Source organism: Glycine max, chromosome 18 (genome assembly GCF_000004515.6).
Source record: "Glycine max cultivar Williams 82 chromosome 18, Glycine_max_v4.0, whole genome shotgun sequence".
Taxonomy (NCBI): Eukaryota; Viridiplantae; Streptophyta; class Magnoliopsida; order Fabales; family Fabaceae; genus Glycine; species Glycine max.
Genome location: NC_038254.2, coordinates 54,152,151 through 54,179,364, shown reverse-complemented (window position 1 = coordinate 54,179,364; position 27,214 = coordinate 54,152,151). Strand labels below are relative to the sequence as shown.

Below are 27,214 nucleotides of genomic sequence, written 5' to 3'. Positions count from 1 at the left end.
TTTTAAATATTAAAGTTAAAAAGGCTGTAGCCTGTATTCCACTTAGCAAGATTCTCTCTCATATATAATGAAAATTTTATGGGCAGGATTAAGTTGCTAAATATTATTGTATATAAAAGAAATTAATTAAAATATTAAACGGGCATGGGTTTGAGTGATGAAACTTTGCTATTATCAGGCGCAATACGTCACGCTCATGACTGAATATACATTTAGACTATGAATATATGTTACATTAAAAAAATGCATATATGTGATAAAAAAACGTAATCATATCGATAAATGAATTATAAAAAAATGAAGGGAATAACAACTTTTAGCAAGTGACCAGATAGACTTCAGCCCACCCACATGGCAATCACTTTCGTAGAACTACCTAAAGTTTGTCTGATATATATATATATATATATATATATATATATATATATATATATATATATATATATATATATATATATAGTTATAAACACAACAAAATTCTTTCCTTTTAAAATAAATCATGATGATGTATAGAACAAAGATGATCATCAACCTCTCAACGACCCAAGAAAAAAATAAACGAGGGAAGAACTCTGTCAAATTTTATTCATATAAGTCAGGCGTTAGTTGTACTGAGTTTTATTTGAATACATACGATATATCATTATGTATTTTCAAGAGTATTATCTCATTAATCAACTAAAAACTTGGTACAAGACATGTTATAACCACACATATATCATTAGATATAATTTAAAATATAGTGAGATTTAATTTTAACAATTCCATAACTAGATCCTTTGTTTTTTAGAAGAAAAAATAATTTTCAGTTCTTTTTACTTGTTTTCTTTTTTGATTTGTGAGAGATCGGTTATAAAAAGTCGACATCAATAATACAATTAAAAAAGACACCCATGGTAAGACAAAGTAAATAAACAAAAAAAAATTACATTGGTCAAATAATTTGATAAAGAATTAAACTAAAAGTGCTATTTTTTTGTTATAACATGAAAAACTCAATATTTTTTTAAAATTTTTAAAGGAAAGAAAATCACTATATTATCTAATTTTCCAGAATATGATGATTCGAATAAAACGCAATCCATTTCCAGTCACAAAAAAAACTCGGCTCATTAACCCCCACTTGTACAAACCCATTCCTTAATTGAAACGTAAGCTTTGTCTTAAACTTTTTATGGATGTTGTTAGGTGCACCCAACATTTTATCATATTATCAATTTTGTTCTTTATACAATTTTATGGAAGATTTTTTTTCGTAAGAGTTTTTTTTAAAATTTTTTTTTAAATATTTATGACGAATTAATTTAAAATTAATGATTCAAGCAAAATTCAAACCAACTAAGTTAACGAGCCAATTACGTTGTAAAATAAATAATGTTGTTATACATAACATTAAAATTTCTTATGTATATTTAATGCGCATGTAAATTTAAATAATAAATTTTGCGACAATTAATTTTGATATAAATCATACGGATTATTTAATCCGTATATTTTTTAAAAATAAAAATATTTACTATTACAAAATTTAATATATATTAAATTTTGTAATATATTAAATTTTATAATAGTAAATATTTTTTATTTTTAAAAAAATATACGGATTAAATAATCCGTATGATTTATATCAAAATTAATTATCACAAAATTTATTATTTAAATTTTCATGCGCATTAAATATACATATGAAATTTTAATGTTATGTATAGCAACATTATTTATTTTACAACGTAATTGGTTCATTAGCTCAGTTGGTTAGAGTGTTGAGCTAATAACCTGGAGGTCACTTACGGAAGAACTTCTTCTATAAAAGGAAAGAACTTCTTACAGAAGAAGTTCTTCCGCAATAAGGAAAAACTCTTACAGAAGAAGTTCTTCCGTAAGATTGTATAAGGGGCAAAATTGGAAAAATAATAAAATGCTGGTGCACCTAGCAACATCCACTTTTTATTTATTTATAGATATCCTGAACTTAGTCTGCATAGCCCAAAACGCTCGGCCCAAATAACATCCTTCAATAAAATAAACAGCTCAATGGTCAATCATGTACCAAATTACACACACATGCACCGGTGTTTGGTCTTCTAACCCCAGTTTTTTTTTTTCTTACAAAAATATCTTTAATGAAAACAGGTTTTCACAATATATGTAGAGAAAATATAAACTAGAAACTTGTTTTTATTGTGTATCTAGATCAAATTATCCTAAGAAAATAAGCTTTTGTTGTGTAGTAAGTTGATGTAGGGAGGTGTCACTTTGTAATACACAATACAAATAAGTTTTTGTTGTGTAGTAACAGTGGAAACTAGCTAGTTTATATTGTGTATTGTATTACAATAAACAACAAAAAACTAATTTTCCTTGTGTATTGTAAAATTCACAACCCTCGGGTAGAATGTGCGTTAACGTAAAAACACCTGCATCAATACTAGTAAAGTGTTATCTTTTTCTACACAATAACAAGTAGAATGAGTCTATTCTATATATATATATAGAATATTTGTGAATTACTAGTATTGTGTATATTCTATAGTGGGAAACATTATCATCCTAGCACCATCCCATCTTCAAAGGAAAAAAAAAAAGGAAAGTGTAAAATGGGATCTCAGAATGGAATTATTGGCGTAGAGAAAGAAGTTACATTTTAAAGACAAAAAAGTTGACTCTACTAGTTTGGGAGAAAGCTTAAAACAACTCAATAACTCACAAATTACTTTTACAAGGAAACATCATTTTTTAGCTTAATATTAATTAAAGGAAGTGATATGCTTAGCTTCAATGCCGGAGACTTAATTTTCTATGTAATAATTATATATACACAAAGGATATTTCAAATGAGAAAACTTTTTAAAAATGAGAAAATGAAAATAATTATTTTTAACCTTTATATCACAATTAAACAATTTTAATGGATGGGATTAAAATTCAATTAAAAAAAACTCACATGCCTTTTTGCTCTCCCTCTCAAGATAGATACTAAAACAAACACAAAAAATACTACCACCAATGTGCTGAACCATCGGTAACAAATCATAGGACACGTGAAGCAAGTTCTTGAGTTTCCACTGTAAGCCACCCTCGTTCCTCCCTCAGTCCCACTTGCTTCAAATGTCAAATTGGCATCACAAATGAGTCAAAACTAGTCTGCTGACAGAAAATTTTCTTTACAAGGCTAAGTGTATGTGCATGAAATAACAAGGATATCATCTTCATACAAGTTTAATAGTCGTAGGCCTGTAGCACTTGGGGTTCAATATCCAGCAGTTAATTCTTTTTAACTAATATTAACATCACATATTCACCGTTTTGCAACAAATGAGAAAGAAGGGGAAGGGGAGAAAGAAGGGGAAGGGGAGAAAGAAGATATTAAACAGTTTTACAATGTTAGTCAATTTAAAATTGTTATTGATATATAAAAATATATCATCAAATTTATTACACAATGATTTGTAATAGAATGATAATATAGCGCATCACCTATTTTTTGATACAGTAAGTTGTTATATCACATTGTTTCATATTATCAATTATAAATGTAGCAATTAATATAACTTTCGTTTGATCAAAATAAGAACATACCTTCAAACTCTATTTCGTTCATGGGCTAATTTATTTAGCAAACCAGCTATCCCCTTCGTTTTCTTGGATCCTTCTAAACCATCCTCAAATGTGGATGATGAAGAAGGAGGGTCACTCATCTGGCTACTTGCAATTGAAGCATCCAATGGCAGCTTGGGTGGAATGAGGTGAGGAAAATTGAGCTTGGATTTGGAGCCTCTGATCTTGAAAGCAGCATTGTCATAGGCCAAAGCAGCTTCCTCTTCAGTGTCATAAGTCCCAAGCCAAACCCTACCATTTTTGTTTGGGTCTGTTATCTCAGCAGCAAACTTTCCATGTGCCCTACGCCTCACTCCTTTGTACCTCGTCCATTTCGGAACTTCTTTTTGTGCTTTAGCACCTTCCACATTATTGTTCAAAGCATTGGCTTCATCATCATGCATGTAATGTTGAATAAGGTCCGAAAGTGTCATGTCGGATTCAGTAGTAGCAGTAGTAGCATCGTAATAATTATCCATCTTCTTAATATTGCTGAAGGTATACAGTGTCTGAATTTGGAGATAAGTTTGTTGTTGTTACTACAACGTTCTAAGGAACTCATGCATGCACAATGTATATATAGATAGTATACTATATGTGTGATGTTGTTCTCGATCGACACATGCATGCTCAGTCATTAATTTGCAGACCATGTTATATTATTTTATGTATATATTCATGTTGAGTTGTTGAGTTGTTGACTTGTGCTGGAAACGAAAATTTGGAAAAACATGTTCTGTTTGTATGAATGCATATTTAGTAAACAAAAAACGAGTTCCAAATGGGGCATTTTGTTTGGAAAGTGTACTTTTTTTTTTTTACTTTGAACTGCTAATATCTGAAAGTATCTTTGAATTTTAGTTAGTTGTAGTCCAATTGAATACATTTACGTAAGATGGTAAAGCTCTCCAGGGCGCATATCTCTCTACATAGAATTCAAACCGAAATCATATGAAAAGGAATCAAAGTCTTTATTACTTAAGACATTGGTCTAAGTTTTCTTTTGGAAGGGAAATAATTATATTATAAGGTACCAGTGGCACCAAAAATCAACAAATAAATCCCTGCTTATGCACTCACTACAAAAGAAGTTACTTATACCGACACATCTATAGTGACATATACAATTTAGTGTAGGTATAATTTTTACCTATAGATAGTATATTTGGGTAAAACTTTTTCTTATGTCGGCCTATTAGCAAAATAATTATTATGTTAGGCATTAGTATAAGTGTTCAAACGATTTTAATTAATTTGTAATAAAAGACATACATTGATAAGACTTATATAGTTTTATGAATAGAGACGAAAAAATAAATCACACTTAGTTTTAACTTAACTTCAAAATTTAACAAGAAAATAAGAGTATTAGTTACTCATCATTTGGAATGATTGTGAATTTTTTATTTTGTTTTTTACATGCAACTAAAATAATTTTTAACTTTATTTCAAAATATTTTTACATTTATTTTTAAAATTATTTTAAAAAATAATTTGTAAATTTAATTTTTAATTTTAAAAAGAGACACTCCCTATCTTTAAAAATAATCTTTTTTATTATTATTAGCATCGTTATAACCACTATCATCCCAACACCTCAATCACCATTTACATTAATATCATCTTTTATGATGATTGTTTTAAAGTCATATTTAAAATATTTTTAATTGATTCCCAATATAAAAATATTTAAATTGACAATTATCAAAATTAAAAATCAAAAGGTTTATATCACGCATAGACCATTGTCGGTCGTATGAAGAATTGCAGTTTGATAAACAACATCGAAGCAATTCACGAGTATTATTAATAGTCAAAGTTCTCCAGATCTTTCCTAACGGCTATATAAATATTAACAGTGTACTGTATTTTATTTTTGTTATAGTTTGGTGATGATCTCATTGATTTCTGAGTTTAATTGATTTTCATTAACGTTGTGTAAAAGCTTTTACACTACCACCCAATTATAAATTATCTTTATGGACCAATTTATTATAATCAACATGAATTTATAAAATTAACCCATTTACGTTTTTTTAAAATGACTTGTTTAATCGTCAAATAAATAGATTGGGGTAATCCTGATTAATTAATTAACTAACAGTCCACTGATTGTCCTACAAAACATCTGTCGATATAGTATTTGAAACATTCTAAAGAAAGTGCCTTTTAATTATTTTATATTAAACTTTGAAATTACATTTGTAAAAGAGTTTCAATACATTATTATTGATTAAATGTCAGTGTTACATTATAAATATATACACTATTTTTTTCGTAAAATAAATGCATTTGTTTATTATTTATAAATGTACGTGTGTTCATAATTTTTTTCTAATCTTTTTTTAACTCACAACATCTAATATGGTTTAAACTTAAGATTATGTTAACTACTTGGACATCTTGCATTAACTAATATGATCAAAATATAATATATAACTGTAACTCTCATCCTGTCTATCAGCCATTGAGCTATTTTTTATAATTAAATTAGGCTAAAATCAAAAGTTTTGGGTAGAGTTATTATTTGGTGATCCACAAATGTCTTACTTTATCAATTTTATATCTAAGATAGTGGTGCTGAAAATAATAATGATGATAATAATAATAATAATAATGATGATAATAATAATAATACGAAAAAGATTATTATCAAATGTAAAAAAATGTATTTTTTATGAATAAAAAATAAATTCACAATTCTTTTTTGTTGTAAAAAAGAAATACAAACTATTCTTCATACGATTGACAATTGTGTATGCATGATATAAACCTTATGAATTTTAATTTTGGTAACTGTCAATTTAAATATTTTTATATTGTGAATCAATTAAATATATTTTAAATATGACTTTAAAAATTTATTATAAAAATAATAAATTATCATTTAAATTATTTTAAGATAATTATCTTAAAAATTAATAAATTTATTATATATGATAATTTAAGATTAAATAATTATGTTACCCTATGTATAACTCTTTTGTTAAAATATTATAACCATTGCTAAATTAGATATTATATATTTTTATAAATAAATTAGTGAAAGAAAAAATCTTTCAATGCAGTAAATTGGCATGTGAGAGTACAGCTCGCCATATCCATTCACGTGGCAATTGTTGACCTTGGGAGAAACAAGAGCAAGTTCTCATAAACTATTGTCTCTCAAACACAATCTTGCCACACCAAATAGTAAGTCAAGGAAGCCGCAGACGGTGGAGTGAAAACGTGAGAAAGAAGAAACACATGAGGGACATTTTGACCAAAATAGTACAATATAAAGGATATTTAAAAAATACTTATAAACAATGAGAAAAAAGTCATATAATTAAAGGAGAAAATAATTTCATATTATTGTCCAATTACAATTTATTAAATATGATAAATTTATTAATTTTTATAATAATTATCTTAAAAAATATTAACAATAGTAATTCATGATTAAATTCTATCCATGACTATTAATTAGTTTAGGTGAATTTAGATATGGTGGCACAATTGTAGTTTAAAAAATCATTAGTCTAGGAGTATATATAGCTGTGCCGAAGGTAGGATATAGACATACAAATAAATCTGTATTTTGTGGATATCAAAATAGTTTTAATTTTGACGAAAAATATTCATTTTAATTGGAGATGAATATGAGTAATATTCAATTTTTTTAAATGGATAGGGGTATGAGAATGAATATGTACGGACATATTTCGTACTTGTATGGTCGTCCCAAACACGTATAATGATTAAATTATAATTATTTTATATTATATATTACTTAATTATCTTTAAACTTTTATACTTGATCTCTATTCTTTCTGAAGCGTGAAGCCTTTTATTTTATACTTATTGTACTTCCTTAAATAAATAATAATATATATTTGTTTTTATTCAATTTTTTTTTCTTAAAGTTAATTTTTATGTTTTCCTTGCCATAATTTTTGTTTTTAAGATAATAGACTGAGGGACAGGTATATATGAACCTCAATGGAGATGAAAATCACATATTCATCCCCACCCGTTGTTATGTCTAATACCATATAAATTAGCATTAATCTTAATTAAAAAATAAAAACAAGTATGTATCATCACGTTCACGTGTTAGTACTTTATAAATAACACTTGACCAATTTTTTTAAAATTGAAAAAGAAAAAATAAGAAATTTGCTTTTTTAAAACAACACTATTTTAAGAAGTAAATATGCAAATAAGATTTTCTACTTAAAAAGAAAAAGAAAATTGCTTCTTCTTTTTTTAAAAAAAAAAACAAACACAAAAAATGTCTATTTTATCAAAAAAAATATTTTTTAAATAAGTTTAAACAAACAGAGTTTTGAGTGTTTTACGTACAATAAAATTGTATCTACAACATGCTAATGTGTAACAATGGATACAATGTTCTTCACGTAGGATATATAACATTAAATACACTCATTAGGATCAACTTAATGTGAGGAATTTTGATAATATACATGAAGCTTTTATTTAATATAATATATGAAATAAGATATGAAGTTATAAGCTATAACTTCATTATCACCATTGCAATAAAAAGAAAAATGTACAACATTAAATGCAATTTCATAACAATTCAATCGATATAATTTAGTTGGACCAAATTAGCATAATTAATTAATTAAATCAGGTTGAATTAAATTGATACATCAAGTAATAAATAAATTATTGAAAAGGGTTAAAAGTAATTGTTTTGTTAGGGCTTATGAAAATATCATTCTTTTTGGTCACTCGCACAGCCTATCCAAAGAAGTCATTGGATGCTAGGTTATTACAATCTTTAGAGACATAGTGCTAAGGCAAAATCTTCCCTCCCCTCGTCACACCCTAAAATGGATCTTATAGCACGAAAGTTTGTTCAGGTCAATTATGCTGGAGGCATTCCCTTTTACCTAGATTATATCTAGTATTAAAAAAATTTGGCTTTCTAAAGTAAATAAGTGCAAAGTAAATAAGCTCTATAGTTAATTAGAAAATTAACAATTAATATTCTAACATGTACATGATTTATTATGCATGTGCACATAATACTAATCATTAATTGTTCTTATCAACAGCTAAAATTACTTTACCATTTGAAAAACAGCATATCATTTTCCAACAAAAAAAGAAAAGATCACACACTACCATCTTAGCTTGTTCTTGCCAACTCAATATGTATGACTAACATTGGTTCAACAATTACCATCAATTTCCAAAGTACAACCCTGAAGAAATAACATGTTTTCTCCTCTTTTCCCTTGTTTTTATCTTTCATTGTGGTGTGACAGGAGTTCAATATCGATGAGATCCAAAAGCTGTATTGTCAGTTGCAGCATGCCAAGTGAAAATCAGGTAAGCTAAAGCTACTAAATTACCCATCCAATGGGCGTCTTCATCTATTACAATGTTCAAAATAGTATTTTCCGCCTCCTGCAAATTTCCCAAGCTCAATCAGATTCTAGTTTGAAATATATGCTACAGAAAACATTTATATCCAACTTTCTTTACAATGCCATACAGATCAAAAGAAAGGGGAAGGGGGAGAAAGGGACAGTCACTTATTATAATGTATGTGGAGATTTACGTCGCTAAATATTTATACATAGCAATATTCAAGAAAACCCAGTTTCATTCACATATTGAAGATGGTAGACCAGTCAAGAAGCAAATATATTTTTAGTATTGCAGTCAGGTGATTTCAAGATTAGTTTGATCATAGAAGATAATTAATCAAGGCTAAAATGTGTTTTAGGTCTCACAATTTTCGGTCAAAATTAATCTTAGTTCTTATAAAAATTAGCATACCCTGGTGCAAGCTCCTTGCTTCGCGAAGGTATGGGAGAGGATAATAGTTCACAGCCTTCTCCTTACATATGCAAAGAGACTAGTTCTGGATTCAAGTCCATGACCAACCGACAAATATGCAACTTTACCGTAGCACCAGGGCTCGCCCTCATTTTAGTTCCTATACTTTAAAAGTAATGATATTTGGTCCTTGTACATTTTGTAATTGGTGAATTTTGTCTCTCATCCTAGTATCATAAGTTCATCAAAGGGGGACGAAACGAAATTCACCAATTATAAAAATGTGACAACCAAAATCTTTGTTTTTAAAATATTGGGACTAAGATTAATTTTGACTGAAAATTAAGGGACCTAATATATATTTTACCCATTAATTTAATACTTGACTCTGGTATATACAAAGTTGTCCCAAAATACCTCTTCAGTCGGCCAAAATCTTCATAATCCATCACACTAAGAGATTCAGAGCAAATATCCTCATTGCCCCCAAAGTTAATGTTGGCCTGTTTACAATGTGTAACTTCTGCCATGAAATGAGAAAGACACATCGACAAATATATCCCAACAATAAAAGATAACAGCCAATTAACAAAGAAAATTCTATTCAATTATTTTGTAATATTTAACAGATACTGACTGGTTCCATTCAAATATACGAAATTAAGAATGTGTTAGTAAATCACCCATTGAGAAGGTTTATAGCAGGAAGAGGAAGAGTGGTAATAGAATATTAGAGTCATAAGTTGTAACTGTTTAGTGGGAAAATAGTTGTAATAAAGAGGGTAGGAATAAATGGGAAGAAAGAGTTTGTAACTATCCAGTAGACAATAATTTCTAATAAGGAGAAGGCTGGAATAAATAAGAAAATGGGAGAGTCCAGGTCTCGAATACCTGAATCATATTTTCTTTTTTCAGCAATTTTTCATAACCATTTCTGTTTATGAATCCATCTTGCTATTGAGCTACAATGAGGGGATTGATTTGAATAAATTTTCCATATTTTCTTACTATTTCTGATTCAGTTGTCAGAATCCCACCCATGAATGCCCCAAGTAGGTACTGACAATCAGCATAAATGAAAAAAGGATGTATCATGATTTAGCTTCTAGGCAATCACCAGAATAAAAGTGGGACGTTAAATAATAGAAGGATATGTGGGTATTACTGTATCACACTTAATGGTTTGACCCTCAGTTTGCTAATTGAGTTAGATTAAAGCACCGAAGCTATCCAGAAGTTGTTAATAGCAGTTTTCCTAGATTGTTGATATGATAGCTTTTGGCCATGATCGTATACATACAGTATCTTGGTAGGATTCTGTTATTGCCATAATTAAGATAAAAAAAAAATGTACTAGGCATCAGTTGCTGAGAGCTAAAAGGAAAGACAATATGGATTTGGCTTCCACTCCTTCAAAGCAAAGTGACCACATTAATTAGCTCAGATATAACTCCAAACAATAAATTCTCGAGTTTAGAAAGGATAGGAGAGAGGATGGAAGAAAGAACATGAAACTTTTCACATGAAGATAATCAAAGTCCTCATATTTTAATCATTTTAAGTTGATAATTTGCATAATATTTATTTCAAGTTGGTAAATAGTGCTGACATAAGAATTCCAGCTTGCATTATTCATCCACCAGATCATCCAACACCAACCCCAAAACACACAAATGCACAAAAGGCAAATTGAAAACTTCCACATAATCAGTACAAACCCTTTACACCAAATAATCGTGATTCCCACAGAAGCAAAGGGTAGATACATCTATTCTGGCACAAAGCCACAAGTTATATACAAGATCAGAATTATATGCACACAAGCAATTTTTTATTGGACATTTTCTCATTTGTAATGGGGAGGGGGGAGGGATGCTGTTAAAAGAAAGGAAGAAAATAAATTCAACCGACCTTGATAAGAGACTTTACTTCTTGTACCTTCTCTTCCACATCCTTCCTGTGCTTCTTCTCAATTTCACTCATAGCATCAGCCCATTTTATTTTCTCTTGAATTGAAACAAGCAGATTTTCTGATGTAGACAACCTATGTTTCAAAGTCATGAATTAAATTTCAACAGTATTTTGGAGAGAAACTCGATCAAATCCTAAAAAATAGCAGAACATAGATATATACCATTTTGAAAAGTTCTGAACCACAAACAAGACAAACAGAAATGGAAAGCAAAAACCTAAGAATCAAAAGCTTTCTATAAAATAAAAAAATTGAGACAAGTTGATAATTGGAAGATCAAACCAACTCCAATAGAGCTCGGATGCTGAGCAAACTAAATACAGCCTATTTTCAAAATATGCCATAGTTCAAAAATTCAAAGCTCTGAAGTAATGAGGCAGAGAAATTACAATTTTACACTGATATTACCACTATCCAGTCTCACTAGCCATGTTTACCATCACACGAGGCAATCCAAGTACTTTTTTCCACATACAGGCAGTTGATTTACTAATAATCAGACATAAGAGTACAGGTTATTCAAGCTCCTACTTGATAAAAAGATGCATTACCAGTTAGAGAGTGTTTGTATCATACTCCCTAGTTGAGCATGCCTCAAGTCCCTACATGCTGCAAACTGGACCTGAAATGACCCTCAAAGATCAATTAAATTCCTTATAGAGGACTTGTTAAATTAAAAGGTAGAAAGGGATCCAAAGCACAATTTTTAAAAAATAACACATGATGATGGGCTAGGACCTGAAAGCATTGCCGCAGATGATCCAACTTTCCTCTTACTATTCCCTAATGAAAGCAAGAAAACTTAGAAAACCAATTTATTAATTTGAGAATCTAACTTCTTCTGCATAATGACTATTAAAAAATGTTATAAAAGAAAATAGCACAAAGCCAGCAAATAAAAATTAGAGAAAAAAAAACAAGCGGCATAAACTAATGATAAATATATTTATTTTAAAATTTATTTCTTATTTATAATGCATTTTTATCATTATAGCAAATAAAAATTAATGAGTTAGCAGAGGACTAAATGAAAATTATAAATAAATAAAAGAACATTTTATTCAATATCTATAGGCATTAGCATTAACAGATCAATCACAATAATTACAACAATGTTCCCAGATCCCTAAGAGTAGTTGTTGTTTGGATTGTGATACCAAATAGTATTAACACAAATGATTTGCTTTATATGCAAAGATCTTGTAAGAATAATCCCCAAACATTTCCATTATTTCCTTTAGCAGATTTTGGGTGATTTATGAAATTTACTACAGTTTTTGCTGATGTTTACTGCTTCCATTAGAAAGATTGGATGTTATTATACCCTCAAACTCCCCTCTCTTTTTGAATGAATTATTTTATTACAATAGCAATGAACAAATAATCATAATAACAATTGTGTAAATGCACATTCCATTAATTTTGCCACATTTGAGTTTGAGCAGAAATATATTCTCTTGAAGAGAATGATCCCTACCGAGTACATGCATTCACTAATTAGAAAATCTTCAAGTTCACGAACATTTGTCATGTCTAACTCCTGCATCAGTTGGTTATAGGGTAGTACCTAAAGAAAAATAAAACGCACTTTTAAAAATTGATTACAAATGTCAAAATATAAAGACACTCAGCCTCAAACGGCAATACCAGGAAGAAACTTTAGTGTGTTATTGATTAAAATGACTTCGACCAAACAATCCTATACAAAATCAAGGAATAGATTCCAAGCAAGAAGAAGAAGAGGGATAAAGGGAGGATAAGATATCCTCTAAAGTGTAATTAGAAGAGAACTAATTTCTCAAACAACCCTGAGCCAAACACCATGGAAAACCTTATCCCATAACAGATCTAAAAGCAAAAGGACAGCACCAATAAAAGATGTGAGTGTTTCAAAATGTACCAGATGTAAAAGCAGCACACTTCCACTGAAATTTACCCTCCTTATAAGACGTATTTTTTATATTATATTTGTACAAGAACTACAAGCAAGTAATTGTATGCACATTGGTTGACAATCTAACAAATGCAAATCCGGGCATAAGCACCTCGATTCAAGACATTGCACTATCGCAAAGGGGTGGGATTGCAGAACCACAGGACAGAGCAGAAAGAATTCTTTTTCACCCAAACTCAAATAACACACACACACACACATATATACAAGACAGTCAATAACAGCGGGTCTAATAGGTAATACCTTGTATGTCTCAGCCAGTGTAAGAACAGTGAGTTGCTTAAGCTTGAGGATCTGATCAGGTATCAATTGAGGAAAGCAATCAGCATTACCTACAAGCAACTTAAACTTTTAAATAACACAGTTATTTTTTTTATTTATTTATGTACAAAGTTGTAAAGAAACAAAGATACAAGAAAAAAATACAAAAATAATTAAATGAATATAAATGTACGAATTTTCCTTATTATATTGTTGCAAACTGCAAAGTAGAAAATAATGTGAGGTGTCTAAAGGCTTCTTGTATTATAGGGCACAATAATAGTGGGCTATGAGAAATCACAAAATGAAAATAATCTTCTATTCCAGCATGCATACTTTAAATTAAGTAAACCCGTAATATTACAATAGCTACGAGAAGCATTATAAAACTAGTGATGTCAATAATGAATAGTAGTTCAAGGCAACGAGCTAAAAATACACCATATTTGATGGTGGATGGTGCTGCAGCCAAGTGCAGAAACATGGCAGTGATGTTAAAAAACTGTAATATATAAACTACAATGTCCTGCAGATTTTTAATGAAAAAAAATTACCAATTAATATCAAGAATAAAAAATATAAACTCAACGAAAGTAGCACAAATTAAAAAATCAATACATTATTTATATAAAGAAAAGACACAGAAATTCTTAAACAATCAAATAATAAAAATCTAAAACCAATAGTCACTATAGGCAAACAAATAAAAACAACTAAAAAAGCCAAAACAATAAAATGGTTACCCACTTACCCTATAGGTTCTCCTCATTTTTCAATCACCCAATCAACCTCCTTACAGAAATTAAAACTTACAACTTTCCATCTCATGTTGCTAACATCCAGCAGTTGCATTAAGAATAATAAATTCAAAAGTCATAATTCACCATGAATATGTCATCTCATAGTAACAGATGGTTGCTACAAATACTCATCCAGTACATCAACCAAATTCTACTGGAAAAGAAAAACAATCAATGAAGGCAGGAAAACACCTACTGGATATAAATGTATGAAGGAAAAAAAAAACAAAACATAAAAGGTGAATCTGTAGGCTTACTCTTGTAATCACTCCATGTTCCGTGTGCAAACAACCGAAGCATATCAAGATAAGTAGAATTCTCAGTTGCTTCAAGCTGCAAAAAATCACGACTCAAAAAATTACAGCAGACATGCAGGAACTGATTCACAAAATTGAATCAGCAAAAACAGCGTTCTCAATTCTCATGTCATGCATAAACTTTCGTATTATAATAAAAATGCTCGCCATAAAACATGAATACATGACCAATTGAGGAACTATTCACAAAATTGATTTGGCAAAAACAGCATGCTCACTCACAATTTTTCATATTACCTCAAAAAAATCGGCAACAGAAATCGCCGAAACTAAATACTGCACTAATAATAATAATAATAATAATAATAATAATAACAATAATAATAATAAAAGACGATCATGATTTGAGTAAGAAATCAAGAAAAGCCTTTAAAGTGTAGAGCCCCATAGATAAGATCCATAAACATGGCCTTAAATTTATTTTTATTTTTTTTATAAGTGGAGTATCAAGTTCACTTATATGTTTGATCCATGGTCACTTCATTAGAGGAAAATTCCTGAGATGTTAAATCCTTACATTTCAGAAGAAGCGTAGAGAGAGGATGAGGAAAGAAGAACCTGTAGAAGGTTAGGGAGGGCGAGAAATTGAGAGAAAGAGAAGACGTTGGGGTGAGAAGTGGCTTGGACGAGGATGGAAGTGAGTGCGTTAGCGTTGGGGGAAGCAGAGGCTTGCTTCACCAACTGCTCCATCACCTCCGATTGCTTCTTCTCCATCTTTAGCGTTTCAATTTCGCGCTCATCACTACTCTCTTCTTTGCCTCTATAGTTCTCCTTATATACCATCCCATCCATGCTGTTAATCTTTTTTTTGCTAATTACTCACTACTGATGCTGCAAATATTCAAATAAAAAATGGCTCGCCTTTCAAGGAAATCAAAACAATTAAATCAAACGTAGTAGTACTTAATACTAGTATTTAGTGAAGGTAAAATGTATAAAGTGTTTAATATCTGAAATAATTGAATGTGTTTAAACGAATAATTACCTACTGTTACTTAACTGGTATTTTTAGAACAGAATTATTCTATTGTTCTTCCATTAGAATTAGAGGATCGTATTGTTAAGAAAAATGTTATTTATATAATAAGTTGTAAAACAAATTTTACAATTAATAATAATAATTGTGTTACATGAATTCTTATGTTTCATATTTAAAAAAAAAATTAAAATCAAATTTTTACATATTTAGAGAAATTAACATCATTTTTCAATACAACATTAACAAAATTAAATTCAAACAATAAATCCAGTCTCAGATAATTTACAGGATAACTGTAATTGTTTATTTATTTTAATTTAAAAATAACTAAAATATTATAGTTTAAATTGGGAGATGATATTTGTCTTCTAAAGATTAATCTATGTATCTGGTTGGACAATTTCTTATTAATATTATTGTCAGTAAATAAATATTTATTAAAATTTTCAAATATTATTTATATATTTAAAAATATTTACTTATTATATATTTTAAAATTGACATAATTTGTGAATTTAAAACTGCTTTTTGTATTTATTTATAATAAATTATAATTATATTTTATTCATCATATAAATATTTGCAATTTTCTTTTATGTAGTTGCAGAGCTTAGGTGGTGGGGTATTTTTTCTCTCTCGGCGCCAGAACCTAGTGGTGTTGCGATTCTCTTTCTCCATTGCAAAACCTAACAAGCGAGAGTTCGATCACGTTTGATGGAAGATTCACACAGCAACACTGCAGCGGTGCAAGCCACCAACGATGACGCCTCCGCCAGCAAATTGTTCGAACATCTCCTCTCTCTCTCTCTCTCTTTTTGTGTCTTAGACCACTGCAAAATTGAATTATAAAATGAGATATTTTGGTCTGATTTGATTAATTTATGGTAATTGCTAAATTGCTTCATCCTTCCACCTATTTTTTTCTTGTGCTATTATTTTAGATTTTTAAAAGTAGTGAATTTTCCGTCATTTATTCTTTCTGGAAATTTTAACATTTTTTATATATTTTTTGTTCTACTTCTGTATTACTTGCTTTGGTTGCATTCACACATGTAAAATGAATATTGTAGAAGGTTAGTTAACTTAGATGGTTCCTTTTGGGGATTCCAGTGTGGTTTAGCATAAGCACTAATGTAGCTGAATCTTGTCTCAGTAGTACTGAATGGCTCTTTAGTGGAATAAAATGCTTTTGGTTTCTGATGAAATGCAACAAATGTAAAGAGAATGTTGTTTAGTCATGGCATGCCATGATTCCATGCTTGAAAGTTAAAACATGGTTTTGAGGAAACATTGGCTGGAAAAATTACATTCATGGTTTTAAATTGCGGTTGTGCTGGTCAAAAAACCCTTCGTGTTGCAGGCAATTGAGGGAAAATGCAGCTGATGCGGTCACGATGCAGTTGCGGACTGCAATTTAAAACCATGATTACATTTCAGTTTTGTATACTTTATGGTATTGGTAAATACTACACTGTGGGTTGATGACTCAACGAATTGAAAAACCTCCCATAGCAGCCAGCTGCAAAGTTGACAGATAGAAGAGACAAGGTGCACCTGGTTTCTAAAATGGAAAAATGAGACTATCACTATCCAAATTTTTTTCCATCCCAGTTCTCATAATAATAATACTGATTGAAGTTCATGCATACTGATTCAATTCTAAATGAATTTTGATCCCGGATAGCAATCTGATTCAGTCTATCCCTCTGTTCTGTGTACCGGGAAAAGGCATGCACCATGTACATATGACAATCCATGTAACATTGGTTTGGTAATGTTGATACTTGATTTTTTTCTTAGAATGTGAGTTTGGGTCTAACTCAACCCCAAAAGTTAACTCATAAGGTGAGAGTTGCCCCTCACTTATATACTCTATCTTGCCCTCATCTCTAACCAATGTGGAACTTGGGTTTTTTTCAATACTCCTCACCCAACACTCTTGGGCTTGGTGTGTAGATAACATGGTGGGTGATCCTTTGAATTGATCTAGGATAGGTTTCGATACCATCTTAGAATCTGGGTTTGGGCTTAACTCTACCCCAAAAGCTAGCTCCTTCTTTCTTATTTTTTGTTTCAAAATTTCATCTTGTATTCAGCTTTTATCAGAGTTTAAATGAATTATAATGTCATTTTTATACAATTAATAATTCTTTTTTTGGTGATTAGTATTGTATGATGAATTTTTAATCTCCATAAACTGGTTGTAGGTCATGTGTGAAAAAGGGATACATGAAAGATGATTACATTCATTTGTTCGTGAGAAGACCTGTTAGGAGATCTCCAATAATTAATCGAGGTAGGATTCACCTTCTTTAAGGAATTGACTTGTTTAAGTACCGACACTTCAACTTAGTAGTTACTTGGTGCTTTTTGTATTGTTTGTGAGTATATAGGTTACTTTGCTCGCTGGGCTGCTATTCGGAAACTTCTCTATCAGTTTCTTGATGTTGAGAAGAAGTCAGATGAAGATCCCCCTATAAAGAAGCAGATATTATCACTTGGAGCAGGTTTTGACACAACATATTTTCAGTTGCAGGTGCTTGGGTTTCCTTGTGAGTTCTTATATGTACTGCACAAGTTGTACTTAAGAGCCAATCTACTTTTGCCTATAAAAATATAGATTTGTTATGTTGTGGAGCCATGTGGATTGAGTGAAGGTTTGGATTGAAATTCATATTCATCCAAAGATTTTGCATTTCAATCTTGGTGAAAATTTATTTTGTGTTTTGACATGCTATGAGAGCACTTTTCATTCTGTAGTACTTGTTGGTGCTCCTGTGCTAATTGCCTGCTGGCTGCTGTTTGTTTTAATCTTAATCTTTATGAGACAGAATATCATTTCTTGTGCAACACTTTACAAAGACATTGGGAGCAAGGATTATTTTGTAACTTCAGCACAAATGTGTTTTTAGCTCAAAATCTTTTTTTTTTGGAGGTGGAATGTAACTTCCTAGCAAAATTGTGTGGATTGGTTATTTAAGTTTAAGAAAAATGGACAAAGGGTGAGTAGGTGCATGATTGGAATTGTGGCTGAATAATAATGTTAAATTACTGATTAACTCTTAATAAATTCAAGTGAGTGGTAGAATATTTGAATTAGTGGGATAAGGCTATTGTTGTTGTTGTGTATATAGATATGTAAGACTCTATCCAGTATCCATGCCTTGTGAAATTTTTGTGACCGAGACTTTTGCTTTCTCTCCTGGTTCTGTTCTTGTTCTTTGTTGTTCACCTAAACTGAATCAGTTGTACAACTTGCCAAAAGCTTATGTGCACAATTTTTCCTATTATTTTTAATCAGGTTGTTATAGGACTATTTTTGCCGGTTGGTGAGGAAAATTGGTTCCTTCTTTCACCAATTAACCCATGCACATTAAAGATGCAAAATATATTTTATATGTAGCTTCATTTGAGCCTGATGCCATCTTCTGGTAGCCTCCATCCTATTGTTTAGATGGGATTGTGCATGTGAACAGAAAGTCTGAAACTTTGTACTTTGTTACCACTAATTCCAATTCTCCTTGTAATCTTATTTCTTAGTTTCACTAATCTGTGATGTGTGCCTACTTACAGCTGTAACTTAAATGTTAATATCTTTTCTTGGCAGGATGAGGGGAAAGCACCTTATTTATATGTGGAAGTGGATTTTAAGGAGGTAGAAATTTGAATACCTTTTAAAGGTTTTAGTTGCCAATGCAGCCTTTCATCTTGTTGGTTATGGGTTTTGAGTTGGATTGATTTATAGATGCTTTGTCATGATTAATAAGATTGAGTTTAACCAAATACTTATCTAATTTCAAAATGAAGAGGAACAAAGCTGTTTATAGTTTTTAAATCTTTAGCTTTATTGCCATTATTGATAATGAAAGTTAAACCACTATTGTATTTGTAATCTAGGTAACTAGTAAAAAGGCAGCACTTATTGAAACTTGCAGCCCATTGAGGAATAAAGTTGACGAGACAGCAGTCATATCAAGAGGTAAGCAATACTGAGTCTGATGCTTTAAACCGAAGGGATGTTCTCCACTGGTTTTTATTCTCATTTTTTTATGATCCTTTCCTTTTGTGGTGGTGCATTGTTCAAGAGTGCAAACATTATTTAAGAGTATATTTAAAGTTTTCAGACTCTACACATCTAGTCCCTCTAGTGTTGCAGCCCCTTCCCTCATCGATTGTTTAGCCGAACAATAGAGAAAGGAAAAAGCATATTGATGCTAAGTGAAATTTCTGGTTTGTTGTGGCTTTATCTAAGATTCCTGCAGCAATCTTTTATACCAGGATCAGAGCCATGCATGTCAAGTAATTCCCCCAAAGTGGATTTCAATGGCATAATCAGAGGCCCAGTCAATTCTGCTTGCAAACATGAAAAGCTGATGTTCATAAAAAATAGAAACAAATGGAAAAGGGACTAGTGATAGTAGGTGCTATGGCATGGACCATCATTCCCCCGGCAACTCTGTTCAGATCACCTCCCTATGAAAATCTTTTATTCCTGTGGATTTTCCTCCTCCAAATCTTCCCAAAATTTTACCTTCTATTATTCCTCTAGCCCTACACATGGTGTCTACGCACATATGACATTGAAAGCTTCGATTACAAATTTTAAGGAATATGTTATTGTTCCATGTCATTTGACATATTAATCTAGCCATACAGAATGTTATAAAAAAAGTGACAGTCTTTATAAAAAAAAAAAAACTTCGTACCCCATTGCCCAGAGGCTCTTCGCTATGCGAAGGTATGGGGGAGGGATGTTGTACGCAGTCTTACCCTTGCATATGCAAAGAGGCTGTTTCCGGATTCGAACCCATGACCAACAAGTCACCAAGGCACAACTTTACAACTTTACCAAAAAGTGACAGTCTTTATGTCCGTTAATAAAATCTGTTCCACCATTTAAATACATATGCTAGTGTTAAGAATTAATTTTGGGCATTTTAGATGTAGTAAATGGATGTGAAGCTGGGTTGTGAGGAGTGATGATGATACTTTAGAGGGTATTATAGTTTCTTAAAAGATAGAATGAATTATTTATAAATTCTTAAAACATTTTATTTAATGATTGCTTGCTATGTTTGAAAGTGCCTAGATTAATTATCTGAATATTTGTGAGTAAAGCTGGAACTGGGATCTAGACCCATCAAGTAATCTCAGTATAAATTGAGAAAATAAATCTCATGATACTTTAATCTGTGGCCCTTCAAATGTATGCATTAAAACTTCGTCAAAAGTTTTGCTTGGTTAAACTGAAAGCTGAGTGTCAAAAGATTAGAGAAACTTTGATTCTGCCACTAGGCCTAATCTCAGAATTCATTTGACTTGTAGCATTGTAGAATAAAATCAACTTGATCTTTTTGCTGTGATTGTTGGACATTAATTCTGAAAACTAACATGCATGATTACTGCTGATCTAAACTAATGCTAGTAAATTGTAATGTTTCATTCTTTGCCAGAAAAAGGAGAAGTGTTCAGTGCTCACTATAAACTACTCCCTGCAGATTTGCGTGATGTGCAACAATTAAGTGCTATTATTACTCATGCTGGTTTGGATCCAAGGTATGTATTGGGAGTCACCTCTCTTTCTATCTCTCATTCTTTTGTGTACAGTTGTGAAATTCTGTTACCATTCACATATAATTTATTTGTTAGAAGGCATCAATCACTTCTAGGAAAATAGAAGAATAATTTTGAAACCTCTTAGAATCAGAAAATTCTAATTCAAAAAGGGTTTTTAAAGATAGTAACGATATCTTATCCTGTGCTTCTGTTCTTTTTATTCTCTAGTTAATTTCATGACTAATAGTTTTCATTAAAAGACAATAATTCTGATTTTAATAATTGGACAACGAACAGCATTATTGTGTTTCTTTACACAGCTTACAACAGAATATGCAGCTAGAAGTTTTAAAATGATTTTGAAGGAAATACATCTTAATTTTATAATTGGAAAGTGATAATATGCTCCTTTTATATTGGGAAAACCCCCACATCGACTAGAAATAGTGCCAAAATATAGTATAGAAGTGGAGGACAACCTCACCATATGGGATAATTTCTGGGGTTAAGTTAGGCCCAAACTCACTTTCTAAGACACAATTTATAATTACATATTTAACATAATGGAAAATGACGGGAAGAAATCAAGTTTAAGCATAAGAATTCTTAATTTCCATTTTCTTTGTATGGCTTCATGTGCTTACTGTTTATATATAGTTATTGAATTCTGTTCTTATATCTGCTAAACAGATTCACATGCTGGAGGATTTAATGCTTATTACTTGTTGATTAATCTTTAGCTACTTTATACCTACATATAAGAGAGGGATCAAATTACACCTGTGTAATTTTTGACAACTATTACACCATTTTTATAACTTGATATAGAATGTGATTTTTGTTGATCCAACCGTTAAATTATATCCACATATTCTGTGTCAAAATTGAACAACAAGAAGATAATCAAATAATCTATATTTTAGTATATTTTGAAATGTTTATATTGCGTCGATTTTAATTATATGAACGAGGTAACAAATGATTTTAGATTAATATGAAATATTGCATATGTGATCTATGTAAAAAGAACTTTCAATCCAATAATGAGTTTTAAGAAAACATTATCTAGTCTGAAAGTTATAAAATGGTGTAATAGTTGTCAAATTTACACCAGTGTAATTTGATCCTTCCTCATCATATGTGTGTGTGTGTGTGTGTATATAAAGGTGAATGTGCATTTGGTTTAAATTAAACTCCATTTCTTTCATGACCAAATCTTGATAAATTGATTTGATTTATTCTGATATTGTTATCAGTCTGCCAACTTTTATAATTGCAGAATGTGTTCTGATCTACTTGGATCCTGATTCAACTCGTGCAATTGTTGGTTGGGCTTCCCAAACATTTTCAACAGCAATATTTTTTCTTTATGAGCAGGTTAGAGCCTTCAAAGTTTCTTTTTCTACTTTTATGTGAAGAAAATAGGACCTTTGCATTATATGGTTTTTTGCTAACAGATCCACCCAGATGATGCTTTTGGACAACAAATGATACGGAATTTGGAGGTATGGATGTAAAAAAATTGTTTTATACTGTGGTTTTTGGATTTCAATTGGTTCATTTCAGATTACCCTTACCATTGGAAATGTCTTATCTCAAAAATGGAATTTCTAATTGTTGTACATTTGTTTTTGTTCATTATACTATTTTTGTGCCCATAATGGTATTCTTACTGGATTTTCTTTTCCTGTTAATTTTGGTTTTTAGTTTCTTCTAGAAGGATATCTTATTATCTGCTCTTTGTAACATCAATTTTATTTCTTACCCAGCAATCACTGCTACACAGATTAGTCTTTTGAAGTTTATTTCCCTAGGACACTTTTTTTTTACACCCCAGGATTCTTTCCATTCAGGCGATGGCACTTATGTAAAGTTTTGGGTTTTATGATCTGTCTTCATGCAGAATGAGTATATTAGTCACTTTCATTCTATTCTGGGATCATTTATCAAATTGGAACTTTCATTCCCAGATATCTGAGTGATAGTGAGTAGTGAACTACAATCCCGTTTGGTATTACTTGAGTATTATAAAGAAGGGGAAAGGGAAGATAGAAAGGGAGTGTAAAAAAAGGTATTACTTGAGTCATATGAATTGAGCCTCACAAACTTTTACTTTGACTGAAAATTTGGAGTGGAAAATTTCTTAGTCTTTGTTTATAACCACTCTACCTTGAATTTCAGATTGAGGGTTAATACAATGCATATTTTGGCCAATAAACATTGTGTTTTTCATGGATAAGAATATAATGTCTAATGAAATGAATATTTACTTTTTTTCCCCAAATTTGTGCCTCGTGGACTTCCTTTTACCTGACATAATTTTTCAATGACTAGAAAAACTGCTTCCATAAAAATGTCCCATTTTACTGCAAGAGCATCATACTGTGTAAAATTAGAACTATTTTCAATTTTTTATTTTATTTTATTGCATTGCTTTGAGTTTGTCAGTCATTTTTGCTTGGAGCTATCCTATAATGGAAAGTCATGCATCCATTGTTTATGAGGAAAAGTTTCTGGTTTGAGTTGAAAAAAGAACTGTTTAATTTATTTCTATTAAAGATATCCATCTCTGGTGCATAAAAGTTGTGTCTAAATACATTGATGTATATGAAATGAAATCATAATATGATTTGACTTTCCTGTTTTGCATCAGTATCGAGGTTGTGATCTGTTGGGTATTTATGCTACGCCAACTTTACTTGCAAAGGAAAAATTATTTCTGGACCAAGGATGGCAGGTAGATCATGTAATTTTTGCTAGAAAAGAAGTTTTTGTGTTTATTTATTTTTTTAAATATTACCATGCATCTGGTATGTGATTCAATTTACATTTCTGGAAAACCTTCTAAATAATGATGGAGAGTCATCTAGGCATGAATAGTCTAAGAACATAGCAGACTAAACTAGAAATGGTTCAGATTCTACATTCTTGCTATCATAATTACTATCAACATCATCAGATATGGTTCATCGTGTAGTATTAATGTGTATTTATTCTATCACTAACATATTAATATTCTTATGCCTTTTATTTTTTCTGGGTATCAGAAGTCTGTTGCCTGGGACATGATGAGAGTTTATAATGATTTTATTGATGCCCAAGAAAGACGCAGGTATTTTTTCTTCTTTTTTTCTGTTGCTGAATTAGATCTGGAAGTTTATGCATTAAATTTACAAATTCTTTAGTGTTTTCTGATGTTTTAATGCTAAAGGCAATAAGCTGAATAATAACAACAGGCTAATTTATCTTAAACTAGGATGATACTAGTTGTTTGCAACAGCAATAACCTTGGGGCCTGCAGAGATTAAAGTAGAGTAAATTTTATAAAACAAATTTATGGTACCCTTCTGTAGTCATCATGGTCCTTTTGTTGTGTCTGGTTCAACAGTATAATAATATATTATGCACAAAAAGATTATTTTGATTAGGTTCTATAACTTCTATTGCTGTAAAAGTCATGGTGTAGAAACATAATGATAGAAAAACCAAATTTCTTAGGGTGGGAAGGGTAGTGGTCCCACATCAGCTCTGCCTAAGTAAGCATCGGTAATAATTGCTTTTTCTTGGTGCTTCGATTTCTTGGCTTCTCTTTTAAGGAAGCATTTTTCCTGGTTTTGTATTCCTATAGCATTTTAATCTGTAGAAGGTACTACGTTCTATCAATATCTTGTGATTGTCATATGATGGAACTGTTTGATTTCTATTAGATACTAAAGTTCATATCTTCATATGAAAGGCAGTTCTTTCTTCCCTGATTCTCCATCCCCTCTGTTCTTTCTATCTACTTTATGGTTGGTGGCCTGTTTCTTTAGTAAATTTTCTCTAAAGATACTAATTTGTAATACTTTATCGTTTAGGATTGAACGGCTGGAATTGTTTGATGAATTTGAAGAGTGGTACATGATGCAGGCAAGTCAGCTTTTTATTATTGTTCTGTTGTTAATTGTTTGCTATAAAAAGTGTCTGAATACTGCTACTCTCATTTTGCTGGGGCCTTGAATGGGGGCGGGGGTCTAGGCCATTGTTTATCGTCTCTCATTTCAAGTGGGGATGTGAATTGTTTGTTCTTATTTCTTCTCTTTTTTTTTTTTATTCATTGGTCAGAGACTAAAAGTAAATAAGAATTCATGATGTAACCAATCGTCAGTTGAATGCAAGTAATTGGTGGTTACATGACCCACAATTTACCAATGTGCTGCTTGTCATCCATTATGAAGAGTTCCTCTTTTGTTTATTCCACTATTACAATATTAATTTTCTTTTCTTTCTATTGATTTTCAGGAGCACTACTGTGTGGCTTATGCAATCAATGATGCCATGGTATGATCTTGATCATACTTGTTCTGTCGTATGCAGCAAATTAATAAAAGTTTCTTCATTTATTGTATGGAAAGGAAATAGGAGTATAGGACAGCACATCATTTAAATCAATCCATGAATAAAGTGACCATGTGTATTCTTTATATCTTGCCTGCATTGAATTGAAATTAGAGACCACATTACTTTTACTGTACCATTTCTAGCAATCTTAGATTATCATCATGATGAGTGATGACAAGATAATAATTTGGAATAAGGATGAGGTGGGGAATAGGATTCTGTTTCTGAAGATGATTCCAAACATGAAAATATAATATGATTGTGGTGGCTGGGACTATATTTATTCCATATATCCTATTTCTTTTTGTACTTATGGTTTTGAGGAACTATAGTGGACTAGCATTGACTCTGATTTTTCATCCATGATGCAGGGTCTTTTTGGGGATTTTGGTTTTGTTAATGAAAACAGTGGGCTTCCTTCCTCATGAAACACGGGGATACACTCCAATAGCATATATATTTATATTATATATCACTCTTGCTAAGTATCGTCCTTGGCTGTAACTGTTAATACAGCAAGTATGACGGTGGCACCTGCCAGCTCACTGCAGGGGATGTTGTCTGGTGAAAAAGGTTTTCTCAGTAAAGCAACTTGTTGGTTATTGTATGAGAATTCAAGCATATGGATGATTAGTATTTTTGTATAGATCCCTTGAGAAATTGTTTGTTTGACACAAAGCATAGATACTTCCCATTTTCTGCTAGCTGTTTGGCAAAGAAAACGTGGTGGCTCCCACACAGCACCAACTGTTAAAGTCACATTATACTCTAGGCCTGTGTGGGGATGTCCATGTGAAAGAAATATGAACATAGTGTGTATTGTTTCTGCTTTTCAACACATACGGTTTTTCTATGCTTTGCATTGCTTTAAACACTGAACTGGAATCAATGAGAATTGGTAAAGAATAGAGTGAGCTACTTGTGAAAATCAGTTTGAAGAGGTATTTTTTTAGAATATTATTTTTAATTTAAAACTTTTTTTTTTTACAGAATCTAAAACATTTTTAATATAAATAAAAGTACATATTTAAGAATTACACATCGGTATAAATTGTCTTGGTAATTATTAATTCTTTTATCTTATAAAATATATAATTTAGTTATTTATATTAATTTATAATTTTTATCTTAATAGTATAGTTTATACTATTTTATTGTTTGAAATAGTATATAATGTTAATAATATATAAATTTAATTACTATTGATTTGATTAATATTCAATCATAGATGAATCAATAAATTATCAACTAGTACTTTTATTTGTTTAATATTAGGTCAGTTTTTAAAACATCAATATTTTGGCATTCTTTTGCATGCCCCTTTTTGTTTCCTCTTTCTCGGGTTGAACTAAAGGTGTTGTATTGGAATATATGGCTGAACCTGATCAATGGCTGTGTTTTGTATGAGATATGGTACCTCCTTTCGTTTGATGGGTTGGTCAAAACGTGATTTATAGCAGATGAAGCAGAAGACAATGGTGAAGTATAGAATTTTTTTGCACCCCATTTGACCAAAAACAATAATTTTTTTCACCCCTGCTTTTGTTTAGGAGCATAGGTTTTAATAATCATTTATCACATGAATTAATTAGTAAGAAATTA

The 27,214-nt window shown here is 30.8% G+C and overlaps 3 protein-coding genes across 6 annotated transcripts; 1 reads left to right on the top strand and 2 right to left on the bottom strand.

Annotated features, from left to right (window-relative positions):
- Nucleotides 1-3,581: 3,581 nt before the first annotated feature.
- LOC100819961 (ethylene-responsive transcription factor 2) lies at nt 3,582-4,076 on the bottom strand. The gene has a single exon (XM_003551667.1). It carries the CDS (start codon nt 4,074-4,076, stop codon nt 3,582-3,584), a length of 495 nt encoding a protein of 164 aa, XP_003551715.1.
- Nucleotides 4,077-8,680: 4,604 nt separating this feature from the next.
- Nucleotides 8,681-15,649, bottom strand: LOC100816423 (COP9 signalosome complex subunit 7). 3 transcript variants are annotated; one of them, XM_006602813.4, is made up of 9 exons: nt 15,256-15,649; nt 14,638-14,713; nt 13,563-13,651; nt 12,843-12,932; nt 12,104-12,148; nt 11,917-11,987; nt 11,305-11,437; nt 9,811-9,896; nt 8,681-9,018 (listed from the first exon to the last, which is right to left on the bottom strand). In XM_006602813.4, exons 1-9 carry the CDS (start codon nt 15,487-15,489, stop codon nt 8,997-8,999), a joined length of 846 nt encoding a protein of 281 aa, XP_006602876.1. In that variant the 5' UTR covers nt 15,490-15,649; the 3' UTR covers nt 8,681-8,996. The 3 variants fall into 3 exon arrangements, with proteins under 3 accessions (XP_006602876.1, XP_040868103.1, XP_006602877.1); XM_041012169.1 differs by having other exon boundaries at nt 8,955-9,018; nt 9,811-9,913; nt 15,256-15,556; XM_006602814.4 differs by having other exon boundaries at nt 8,955-9,018; nt 9,811-9,916; nt 15,256-15,553.
- A 627-nt stretch (nt 15,650-16,276) lies between these two features.
- LOC100818890 (leucine carboxyl methyltransferase 1 homolog) lies at nt 16,277-26,448 on the top strand. Of its 2 annotated transcripts, none has more exons than XM_003551666.5 (13): nt 16,277-16,458; nt 17,884-17,972; nt 18,070-18,212; nt 19,284-19,331; nt 19,574-19,655; nt 21,130-21,232; nt 22,489-22,609; nt 22,690-22,737; nt 23,886-23,969; nt 24,280-24,344; nt 25,090-25,141; nt 25,514-25,552; nt 25,984-26,448. In XM_003551666.5, exons 1-13 carry the CDS (start codon nt 16,391-16,393, stop codon nt 26,038-26,040), a joined length of 999 nt encoding a protein of 332 aa, XP_003551714.1. In that variant the 5' UTR covers nt 16,277-16,390; the 3' UTR covers nt 26,041-26,448. The 2 variants fall into 2 exon arrangements, with proteins under 2 accessions (XP_003551714.1, XP_006602875.1); XM_006602812.4 differs by having other exon boundaries at nt 16,286-16,458; nt 21,175-21,232.
- Nucleotides 26,449-27,214: the final 766 nt, after the last annotated feature.

Bases quoted from the DNA above. Each gene is read 5' to 3' on its own strand.
- LOC100816423 (XM_006602813.4), bottom strand. From the start codon at position 15,489: ATGGATGGGATGGTATATAAGGAGAACTATAGAGGCAAAGAAGAGAGT. The intron at 12,933-13,562 runs GTATTACCTATT...ATTTTTCTTTAG, and splicing joins CACTGGCTGAGACATACAAG to GTACTACCCTATAACCAACT. The intron at 12,149-12,842 runs GTAGGGATCATT...TGCTTTCATTAG, and splicing joins TTAGTGAATGCATGTACTCG to GGAATAGTAAGAGGAAAGTT.
- LOC100819961 (XM_003551667.1), bottom strand. From the start codon at position 4,076: ATGGATAATTATTACGATGCTACTACTGCTACTACTGAATCCGACATG.
- LOC100818890 (XM_003551666.5), top strand. From the start codon at position 16,391: ATGGAAGATTCACACAGCAACACTGCAGCGGTGCAAGCCACCAACGAT. The intron at 21,233-22,488 runs GTATGTATTGGG...TATTGTTATCAG, and splicing joins CATGCTGGTTTGGATCCAAG to TCTGCCAACTTTTATAATTG. The intron at 22,738-23,885 runs GTATGGATGTAA...GTTTTGCATCAG, and splicing joins AAATGATACGGAATTTGGAG to TATCGAGGTTGTGATCTGTT.